This window comes from Nothobranchius furzeri, chromosome 13 (genome assembly GCF_043380555.1).
Source record: "Nothobranchius furzeri strain GRZ-AD chromosome 13, NfurGRZ-RIMD1, whole genome shotgun sequence".
Classification (NCBI taxonomy): Eukaryota; Metazoa; Chordata; class Actinopteri; order Cyprinodontiformes; family Nothobranchiidae; genus Nothobranchius; species Nothobranchius furzeri.
Genome location: NC_091753.1, coordinates 48,892,829 through 48,904,502, shown reverse-complemented (window position 1 = coordinate 48,904,502; position 11,674 = coordinate 48,892,829). Strand labels below are relative to the sequence as shown.

Here is an 11,674-nt window from a genome sequence, read left to right as displayed (position 1 = left end):
GGTTCGCAGGGATCACGGTGATATTCCATAAGGGGGAACATTTTATTTAACCCAAAAGGGCTTTAGGCAGGATGTATCATTCATCATATCAAACAAACATTAGCCTGCCTGATGGCTAACTTTTACGAGAATGAACTGGTATAAAAGTGCATGATGTAAGAATGACATCCTGTGGTCAGATTTGGGTGCTGTAGTCCGCGTAGCTCTGAGCCGCTGTTACCAGTTACGGATCAGCACCAGAAGACGAGTCACACACAGCAAGTTGATTAGTAGGCAAATACATTTTACTGTAATGTCCAGTTGTTAATAATTGAAAAAAGTAGCTTTTAGAATTATTTAGAGCCGACTATTTCTAATTCACCGTTAGCATCGTTAGCTCAACGTTAGCCTCTAGCCTGCTTCACCCGATATTAAAGTACAACACAAAGATGCCGTGGCGTTTTGTCGACCGGTGACAAATTACAAATCCCAGCTCAACGGAGATAGCCGGTGCAGACTTAGCAACCCCTCGAGCTCTCTCATTGTAAACAAAGACTGTGCCCCTCTTTAGCTTTTGTAGGGAGCAACCAGTCTGCCCAACTCCAAACTACTTACGCCAGGTCCAAAGTTTGCTTAAAGGCGCAATCTTTTTCAGTCCAGATTTTCTTTATAAATCATTAAATTTAAGTAAAAAGTCACTTATGCGGTTTTCAGACACAGTCTGCATAAGCAAGCTTTACCTTGGTAAATTATTATTTGATCACATAATTTAACTGAACAACAAATCAGCGCTCTAACATGAATCGCTCTGTAGCAGGTAAGTTTTTCACCGTAGTATTTTATGTGTTTTATAGACGTGTGTTCTGCTCCGGGTCTCTTTAGCTCGTCTCTTGTCTGGCAGATTTGGGTGAAGAGGGAGTGCTCCCCATGGGCACCATGCTGTGGGCGGGGATCCTTGTGGTGGTGTTTGTGCTCCTGCTGCTAGCTGTGGACGTCACATGCTACTTTGTCAACAAATGTGGCCTCATCATGTGCCTCTGTGGCAAATCGGGCACGGGGACGAAGGGACACAACCTGGAGGAGGGAAAAGCAGCTTTTGTGTGAGTCTCAGACACGTAGCCAGTCCACCATTAGCTTACTGGTTCCCTTTTAATCTTCACTGTTGTCTCAATCCTACAGTAAAGATGAGTCCAAAGAGCCGATAGTGGAAGTCAGAACAGAGGACGAGTGCACAGCCAATCACAATGCAGCAGGACCCATAGAACCCAATGAAACGACTCCTCTCACAAAGCCAGAGTGAGTAGAGCAGGAGAAACGGCCCTCGGCCTTTCAACGCTCAAGTGTCCTTAGCTGTTGTACATTGCACTCCACTTGAAGAATCAGTGTTATTTAACCTTTATGAAATCTGAACCTTGTTCGTCTTTAAGTTATCATTCTCGAGTGGAGTCCAAAAAATCCTGTTGCTTTTCTGTTTTTATTCCCCATCAGAGGAATTATTGTACTTTGTGTTTCTTCTTCAGCTTGGAAGATTTTCTGTCTCATTATATGAAGGTTGAAGCAATACCAGTCTAAGACTTTGTTCCTCCTTAGTGTGGTCAATTCACAAAGGCATTTACCAACCACAGCTAGCCCTGCCCCATAAGGAGTGTGTCTGAGGCTGACACTGGTACTGTTTAACCCTTGTAGGTGGTTCTTTGTGGTGCTGTAGTTTCCTGCTGGAAGGCTGGTGCCTTTCGTAGAACATTAGTTGGTGTACTCCATGTTGGTGTGTGTATGGGATGTATCCTTTAATGTTCACTCACAGCATGACGCCCTTTTTCTTTTCTTTTTCTCACTAGGCTTAACAGCTGCTCTTTTTAAGTTGCTTTGTCTCAGTTTGTTTGAGTTTCTGAAGCCAACTAATCCCTCTGCATGCTCTGGTCCGGGCCACCCTTCCTCTGTCACAGTCACCCCGGTGTCTAGTCTGTGTGTCTCTGTTCTCTCCCTGCTCTCTCAGGCTGGTGGCTTCTCTGGCACTGGACACCCCCTCCTCTGTAGCCACCAACTCTGACACAGCCACCGCAACAAACGACCCTGGCCAGGAGAGCCCCTCTAGCGAGACCACTACCCTCACATGCAGCCTGTCCACCCTGGCCAACGAACCCTCACCCACCCCTCTCGCTGCTCCGGCCCCGACCCCAGAGTCTAACGCGGCGCCGCCAGCACCGGTCATCTCCTCCACCGCTGTAGAAGCTAAAATGGCCCCCTTGCTTGAAGAAAGGGGTTATAAAACACAGGAGGAGCAGGAGAAGATAACCCCTCCTCGAACTCCCGAACAGCCTAGACCTCAAAAACCTGGAACGCCGATCCCACCAAAACGCAAACACTCTCCAAAACTAGCAGCTATGAATGCTAAAAACAGCCCCCCAGTTTCCCCCCTTGCTGTGTCTTCTACATCTTCCCCTTCTACTCCAGACATGAAGACACCTGCTCCAAATCCACCTGTCACTAGGCTACCTCCACAACCTAATCCTAACCCAGATTATAACCCTGCTCCTGATTCCTCCTCGCCTAGCTTTGCCGCCTTTGACACAGTCAAACCCACTGAGTCATCGGCTGACAACAACATACCCGCAACAAAACCCGTTAGAGGTGTTCCCTCAGATGATACCGGGGCTGCTGAAGATCCAGATGCTTCCTCGCTGTTACCGATCACTCAGATAGTTTCTGCAGTTTCCGACGAAGTCCCGACGCCAGCGCCAGACCTGTACGACATAACGCCTGCAGACACAGAGCTCAAAAACGCTAATTTAGAGTTGGAGCTGACAAACGGCACAGGAAGACACCCTCGACCCCTCTCAGATCTGATTAGCTTAGAGAGCCCGCCCGCAGACCCCTCCCAGCCCAGTGGAGACGGAACAGACCTCCCCCCCTCAGGCCCAGTTGTGGAGGCTTCAGAGACTCTGGTCAAGACCGCTCCTCCTGTCAACGATGAGTACGGCTCCCTCTAGAGGTTTATCTGTGTGTGTGTGTGTGAGTGTGTGTAATGTGTATGCCCATTCATTCACCACCGCATCTTGCCATTGACCACACGATATCAGCTACTGTAACAGTAAACTGTGGTAATGACATGAGGGGGAACTTTTAGGGGAACGCTCCAGATAGAGGCGATGTGATGGTTGTCATTTTTTTGCTCGTGTGCGACAGTTTTCCATTGTGGGTTCCATTTTCCAGAAACAGTCACATCCAACAAAGACGAGCACCTTTTCAGACATGGAGGTCATGTTTTAAAAGAGGTTTCAATAAACAACTAAAATATAGCTTTTATCTTTATTTGCTTCAGTAGATTATCTGGAAAACCGCTTCTGGTGTTTAACTCAAACCGCTTCAACACTGTAGCGCCGTTTCCAATACAGGAGTTCTGGGAAATTTCTGTTGTGCCTCTTTACAAAGTCGGCCCTTTCATGACTTTGCCAAAATGGCAATAAATCACAACTTGGCGCTGATCAGCACCAAAAGGTGTCCACGGACATTGTAAACATGAATTTAGTCCCTTCAGTGGACCGGGAGAGCACTTGTTGGACGTAGTAAGAAGTGTTCAGTGACCTGAAGAAAAGGCGTTTTTTAACGACGCTCTGTAGAGACCACGAAGCTCCGTAAATGGCGGTTTTATGGGAGGATTTCCGTGGCGTTTTTCGGTTTTGAGAGTTTAGAAACCGATTTTAAACAGTGTTACGTATTGTCTTTTCCTTTCATTCTGCTCGACCATTCGACATTTTCAGTTTTACAAATGCCGGTTGTAAGGTGACGATAAAGTTCCAATCAGCATGAGTTAACCACAAGCACCACCCAGCAACTCTACTGGCCCAGAAAATGGTCCTTTCGGTCCAGCCCGGTGAAATAGAGATACACGCATGCCGCGAAGGTCTGGTAAAGTTCTGATAGTGGCCTCACATCTATGTTCTCAAGCTGTAGTGATGATAGTCACAAACCATTAAGCTTCTGTAGATATTAGGGAAGGTAAGAGCGAGGTGCTTCAGAGGCTGAGAAATTAAAGTTTCTGTTTAGATAAATAAGTTTAAAAAAAAGGTCACAGAAATGACCTTGTAAATAATTAAACACATCTAACTTGTTGTTTTGGGGGGAATTAAAGAGATTTTAGAGCATTTGTGTACAAATAATTACCATATTCCTGAATGACCTCCGTTTAGAGAAATAAAGTTTAAATCTGGCAAGACTGATAAGCTAATGGCTAGTATTAGTGTAGCTAAGGTGGATCACTGCCAAATGTTATTCTACAAACTACCTTCCCTTTTCCACTGCACTGTTATACATTAATGCCAGTGTGTAGGTTTATGAAATATCTGCTTGAACTCCTCTGGTTTACAGTTTTCAACATGGCAGCCATCCACTTGGGGTGATAGGCTAAAATTAATTTGTCCTGCAAATGTTTCATAACAATGTAAATAACCAAGTAATGTAAATGGGCAGCAGTGTAAAGACTCTTCAATCTGACATGTAAATTAGTAGAGCTGCAATGATCCAGTCAGACTAGCCGTTAGCTTATCACTCATGTCAGACGTAAACGTTTCTTTAAACGGAGGCAGTCACGCACTTAGAGACTAACACCAAACAGTTTCCTGCTCCTCCTTCCTCCTGGTTTAAAGTGGAAAAACAACAGATGTTAGGCTGCAGCTATCAAATATTTTTGTAATTGAGTACTCTATCGAATCTTTTATCGATTAATCGAGTACTCTAATAAATTACCCCTTTGTGTTTGTAAACCATTATATCAAATAGCATGTTATAAAATATGAAAGACCTCTGAAAATGTGCAATTGCCAGTTATTCTTCAAGTTTTATTCAAAACACGTAGACACGTATAGTCAATAATTCAGCACTTTAGTGCATCTTAGTTAAAATCTAAATATTCTGCCTAAAACTGTCAGTGATGCACCGTCGTCAGGCAAAAACTCTGCACTGCATTCGAATTTAAATCTGCCATCGCTATTGGCTAAGAGGTACACTATGATGTTAGATGGTACATTATGATGTCACAATGTTGTGAGTTTGTGTATTTGTTAGCGGCTCCGCCCTCTCGGTCTGCTAGGCAACAGCATTTGTTGCATTTTTCAAACAGGAAGTGGGAGTTGAGTAAGAATCTGGTAGGGGGTGACTTGCTCTTTAAGTGCTGTTTCTGGTCTGCAGCTTGCTGTCCCATGTAGAATTAGTAAAGTTTCTACCAACACAATCACTGAACCTCACTTTTAAAGAAATTGGTTAAAAACTGCTGAGTGCCGTTTTATCGACATCACCCTGCAACAGACAGATGCAAAAATTATAAGCTGAATTACAGAAATTAATAGTTCCAATAATACCTAATAAGTGTATCTGAAGCAGATACATCTAAGCTGATGCTTGACTCTTATGAGCAAAAATCAAACCAAACAGAAGAACCTTGATTTCATGTTTTAAATGTCAGACATGTCACTGTGACTATTCTGATTAAAGCCATCAGAGGGCTCTTTTTGTGTGTTCTGTTATTAAAAGCCTCTCTGTGAAGCGGCTGCACCCCCCAGCCTCCTGAGGCAGAGCTGCATCGTGGCTCTTTGCTCGACAGTCAGGTCATGTCTGAGTGAACCTGTAACAGCAGCTAAATAGTAACGTGACACATTCTATGTCTGAAATGTGCTCGTATTGATTAGATGACTCTTTTCCCAGCTGGAAGCCGTAGACCTCATCCAGAAAGTAAACAGGCGGGGGCTTTCTTGCTCTCAGCTGCAGGCAGCTGCTGGAAACGCGTACAAGCTCCGTTCTGTTTTAGTACAGCCAAAGTGATTCAAATATAGTATCTGCTAAACATTTATGGGATGTGGGATATGTCATTATCTGTGTTTTTATTCGACTGTTGTCAAGGTGGTGAAGAAATATGTAAGAAGATGTCTGAACACGGTGTCGTCTTACATATTGGGTAAAGATGTGTTCAGCCAAGCCGTTTGTTTGCTGGGACGTCTCGCCGCGCCGCAGAACTCAACATTTCTAATGTGTCTCTTTTTTTTTTCCCCTCTGCAGAAAGATTTATGCTGATGAGAAAAGCAAACTGGAGGAGGGAGACTTACCACATCCTCTGATCTCTGCAGCACACAACAATGTCATTCAGACAAACGCCACAGAGAGCAAAGTATGATGGGCCGGGGCCACGCCACAGTGAAACTAATCAAGAGTTTTTATTTGTAGCGCTCCTAACAACACGGCAGTGTTGACTGGTTTAGAGTGCACCTCCACACCCAGGAATTTATTTGCAGCTCATGAAGAGATTTATTTAATTTTGTATTCCTTGTTTGATTTAACCAGTCAGGACGATTAATTAAGTGCAGTCTCTGCTTGGTAAATATATATAAATATATATATATGAATCTTCTATTGTGCGTAGTCTGAATTGCATTTGCGCACAACTGGATAATTATCAGAAATATAGATGTAAGGGGAAAAAAAGACTATATATGAAATTATTTTTCTTATTTTAATGTTGTACTGTGCACATTTGAAACTGTTTGCGTTCTTTTTTACGTTTGACTTTTGTGTGGGCTAGTCTCTTTCAATAGCTTGTTCTGCATGTCTGCCCTGCAAATGGTTGTAAAGTTTATAAAGGTTTATCGTTCCACTTTGTCTGTTTGGGGGATTTTTAATCTGTAAAAATAAAAAAATCTGGAAAAGAAAAGAAAAGAAAAGAAAAGAAAAGGCCCAAGTCCTGTTTTGGGAAGAGAAGAAACAAAAGATGCCACAGAAACCCCAAACGACACTGGATAAGAGCTGGATTATTTTAGGATTAAATATATTCTGTCACTGCCTTACATTAGTGCCGTTAAACCGAACTTTTGGTTGAAAAAGGAAGCTTCTTGAACACAAATGGTCACAGATGAGTAGATACTGAGCCACGGGTCAGGAACACGCTGTCTGAGGGACGGCGGCTGTTTGTCGCCTTCACATTTATGCAGATCCAAACACTCTGAAGTAAAAATCTAATAAAGGAAGCTTCTGAAAACATTTTCTGTACTATTTTAAACTGCACAGCTTTCTTTTCCATTCCTGCCTGCCAGCTTGTGCGCCGTACCCGTGTGTCAGTAGATCGTCTCGCCGTCAGCTCCTATGATAACCTGCATAGCTTTGTTGTGAGGGAGCCTATTTTTTATTTGATGTGTTATTAGAACCAAAAGTACCATAAATGGACTGATGTGGTCATTCTAACAGGTGTAACGTATAAAATGTCTGTCTCTGATCACAGCTCTGTAGTGAAGGAGGGCGTTGGAGCCTTGGTGTGAACTCATCATACGTGTTCCTAAAGGCATGTCGGTGCGCCCGTGTTTGGGGGGGGGGGGGGGGTTATGTTGATTTAATGTGCCGAGATTGTTCTGGAATAATTACACACGTTTTATTTCTCTCCCCTGGTTGTTTTTCAAGTGTTCTGTAATGTAGATTTCAGTTTTTATTTTTTTGTTTTTTTGTCTTTTTGTATCACAACTCTCACGAGCAGCTGCCTGATGAGTCCAGGAGTGGCTGACAGGAAGTGGGGTGGTCCACCTCCGACAGGAGAACTAACTTTTGTTTTTTACGATTTAGATAACAGGTGTCATGTGAAAAGAACTGACTATAGGTACGAAGTGTAAAAACTAAAATGACCCAGACCCCCTGGCTCCCTCGTTGGTTGGTCCTTTTGTTTTTATTGGGTCAGACTCAGAACATCTGCTGTTACCGTCTGAGGAAAAACCCATTTACTAAATAAAATGGTTTTCAATCTAATTCTGTCGTGGCCTATTTTGTCATTACATTAATTTACTTTCTTCCCTCTGGTTACCACAGAGCCCTGAATCATGGGTTTGGGTCATGCAGTAATGTGTTCTGGACAGAAGAGGGCAGTAAATGCATATTTTGGGGATTTGTCTTGAAAGCTCAGGATTATTTACTTTATTTTACATCAGCAGATCAAGAAGGTTAAGGTTGAGATTTTTTTCCACATAGAGGTTTGTGCAGGAGTAAATAATACAACCACACTTTGGGCCAGTGGGGTCTTGATATTTTTAACTGAGGCCTTCTGGTGTGACATAACCCGTGTTGTGTCAACAGAGCGTCAACAAACACAGTGACCCAGCCTGACGTCCAGTTTCAGACTTGTCCTATTACCCAGTTGAATCATTTCCCCCTCTTGAAGAGCAGAACTGGTGTGAATACTCGAAATGTACCAGCTCTGATTCTCGTTTGAGGAAAACCAGGTGTTCCTCCCATAGTTTCCTCTCCGTAGACCTGTTCTGATGTCCTGTAGACGTCTCTGATTGCTGCTGTGGTGGACCGACAGCTCTCACTGCCCTGATGTCTCACTCTGATGATTCTGAGTCTGTCAAGTCAGCCAACGACAACCGTGGCTACACAGGAAGTTAGATGAGCCCACTTCAAAGTAGAATGCATTGTGTGTAACACACAAATAAACTTTTGCAGATAAAACATTTTGATTTTTCATCTTTCCCAGTGTCTTTTGGGATTATAATCCAGTTACACTCAGCCTCCAGCTGAGACTATATATTGGTATTCTCACATTTAACTTGGATGACCTCATCAGGTCTGGTGGCTTTAGAACAAACCCAAGCCATTACACCTCCACCACCATGCTCCAAAGCATATGGATGTGTATACAGCTGTATATGCATGCAGGTTTATTTTTTATAGAGTATTTTAAGAAAGTACTACTTGTTTGAGTGAAGACATGGCTGTGGGGGACAGACAAAGGACTGGATACGCCATCACTTGTTTTTGCCCTCTTTTCAAATGCTTTTTGTTTGATTTACAAATCACTTCCTTGGAAATTTTATGTTTTTTTCTGGTTTTTGATGTGTTGAAAATGAAATGAAGAAAAAATAAATAGGCCACTACAACTGTGTATCATGTCCAAACAAACCAACTTTACACCCTTTCATCACATAGTCAACCCTACAATTCTTTTTACATGGTCACGGAAGACTTTACATTCAAAGTGGTTGACCTCTGAATTTTGGTCATTTTCTGATAGGAGCATGTTGACTTCAAAGAACATGTTTTAAATATTTTCCACTGCATGGTGGACATTATTTCTCTCCGAAGGAAGTCGACAAAAAGGCTTTAACGCTCTTAAACAACGTATTTTCACCATTAATCTGGAAATATCCAACAAAATGTTGTTGAAAATGAATGAAATGATGCTCAGCTGTTGAAACATATTGGCAGCTTCGTAACATAGAACCATAAAAATTGAGTCTAAAATACATGGGAGTGGGTCTAAGTCTCTGGGCATCGCCATATTAAACGTCATGTTTCCTATACGGGAGCCCATTATGGTTACAACACTCTCCCCATTTATAAACGTTGTTTTACACATTTAGGCAAGGCAAGGCAGCTTTATTTACAAAGCACATGTCAAACACAGGGGCAATTCAATGTGCTTTACAATTAGCAATAAAGTAGATTTCCGGAGTTTTCTACTTTCAGAAATTTTGTACGACTTGTCAGAAATCCGTAAAAGTGATTATCTTATGTACTGTGATATAATATAAGCAATACGTCTTTTTATTTATTTTTGCTAAGCACGCCCCCTGCCCTGCAGAGCTCCGTGCAATAGGAAACTAAGCGCCAACCAGAACTAACCAATAGCGTTCGACTACCGCTTAGATGCTTCGACTTTGAGGAATACCTCGGCTGATGCAGAGTTGATGAACTTTTCACGGACAAGTAAGTCTCTAAAATATAAATTTATGAGAACACATGACATGAGAATAATACTCGTAAAACAACATGTTTTAGCTCCGTTTGTCGGCTACAGAAGCACATTTATAAACAAGAAACGTGAAGTCGCCATCTTAAACAGAGCAACAGACTTGTTGTGTGATATGCTTGTCAGCCACTAGATGGTGCCGTCGGATAAGAGAAATATTCTGGAAATAGACTAACTGGCAGGACAATAAACAGGAGAGCACAAAGTAAAAATATACACAGATAAAATTATAATTTAGAGCTACAGGGAAAAGACAGAATTAAGGTTGAGCAGTTACATCCCAGATTAAGGTGGAGACGATGCAGCATAAGAAACAATTCATTCAAAGGCTGATGAGTACATTAGGGTTTGAAGTTTTGATTTAAACACGAGTTGGAGCAGATCTGAGGTCCCGGGGAAGCTGATTCCATATGTGAGCAGCACTGTAGCTAAAAGCATCTTCACCGTGTTTGGTTGTGACCTGAGGTTCTGCCAGCTGATTGTTACCCAAGGATCTCAGAGCCCTATTGGGTGTAAATACAAGAATGAGATCGGTCATGTATTTTGGCTCCATGCCATTGAGTGATTTATAAACTAGTAGATGCACTTCGAAATCTATTCTGTAGTTTACTGGTAATCATGAGATCTAAGAACAGGAGTGATGTGCTCCGTTCTCTTAAGCCGGGCGTACACTGTGTGACTTTTTCACTTTTTTGAGCTGATTTTCCACTCGTGCGAGAATCCACAAGATCGGGGCGAGTTTTGCGCTGAGCGTCGTGTAGTGTACAGGGGGTTACGAGAGGCGATTAACACCAAGCGACCAGCTGCCGATCAGCAGTCGTGAGCTCGCACAAACATCTGGCGTGTTTGATATTTTGCTCGTCCCTCGTGAGGGTATCGCACTGTTGAAGCAGCGCTGCGAGCAGCTGCGACACAAAAAGTATCAGAACCGCTCACGGCGCATGCGCAATCCTGCATCAACACAGCTCGCCCGCTATTTCCCTAATAACACAGGTTCGTTTTTATTTCTACACGTGTTTTTACTCACAAAGATTGTCAAGAAAGCATGTTTGTCGTGTTCATGTCAAATTAAACTGATCACAAAACACAGATTTACTTTCTTTATTTCGTTTTCCTCATCCAACCTCCATGAATCCCTGTGTGTCCTCCTGCAGCACTCCCGAAGGACAACAGGCAAGACGGAAAAGTCTGACGTGTTGAGTAAAAAGTGCTATTTTAGCATATTTTTAGGTCCGATGTGTTGCTACCAGACGTACAGTGTGAGCGCATGACTCGTGAGATCTGCCCTGCGAGGAAGTCGTACAGTTTGAGCTGAAGCTGAGTGCTACGAGTGAAAAAGTCGCCCAGTGTCCGCCCAGCTTTAGTTCTTGTTAAGACTCCAGCAGTGGCATTCTGAACAAGCTGCAGTTGCTTCACAGCTTTTTTTGGGAAGACCAATTAGGAGACCATTGCAATAGTCCAGCCAGCTAGAAATAAACACATGAATAAGTTTCTCTAAGTCTGGTCTGGACATGAGACCTTGATGAAGGTGATAAAACACTGATTTTGTTATTGCCTTAATATTTCCAGAGAAGTTCAGGTCTGAGTCAATGAAAACACCAAGATTTCTAACCTGGGTCTTTGTCTTTATTCCACTGGAGTCTAGCTGAGCAATAACATCCATCCTAACCTTAACTTCAGTCTTGTCTTTAACTGAAGGAAGTTTGACCGCATCCAGGCGTTCACTTTCTCTAGACACTGACAGAGTGAGTCCAGTGGACGACTAGGTGATAGGGCTAGGTAGATATGTGTGTCATCAGCATAGCTATGATAGGCAATGTTGTCATCTGACCCAGAATTGAGCCTTGGGGGACCCCACGTGTCATAGTGATCAGCTTCGATTTGTGATCCCCAATAGAGACAACATAGCCCCCCAAA

General features: G+C 42.9%; 1 protein-coding gene across 5 annotated transcripts in view; it reads left to right on the top strand.

Annotated features, from left to right (window-relative positions):
* ncam1b (neural cell adhesion molecule 1b) overlaps window positions 1–6,285 on the top strand; it is a 134,495-nt gene extending 128,210 nt beyond the window's left edge. For 3 of the 5 annotated variants that reach the window (XM_015951168.3, XM_015951166.3, XM_015951164.3), the window contains 4 exons: window positions 881–1,079; window positions 1,159–1,275; window positions 1,976–2,953; window positions 6,031–6,285. In XM_015951168.3, coding sequence (XP_015806654.1) covers window positions 881–1,079; window positions 1,159–1,275; window positions 1,976–2,953; window positions 6,031–6,145 — 1,409 coding nt within the window. In that variant the 3' untranslated portion in view covers window positions 6,146–6,285. Of the gene's footprint in view, window positions 1–880; window positions 1,080–1,158; window positions 1,276–1,975; window positions 2,972–6,030 lie in introns of all 5 variants that reach the window. The other 2 variants (XM_054742552.2, XM_054742553.2) reach the window with 2 other exon arrangements.
* Window positions 6,286–11,674: the final 5,389 nt, after the last annotated feature.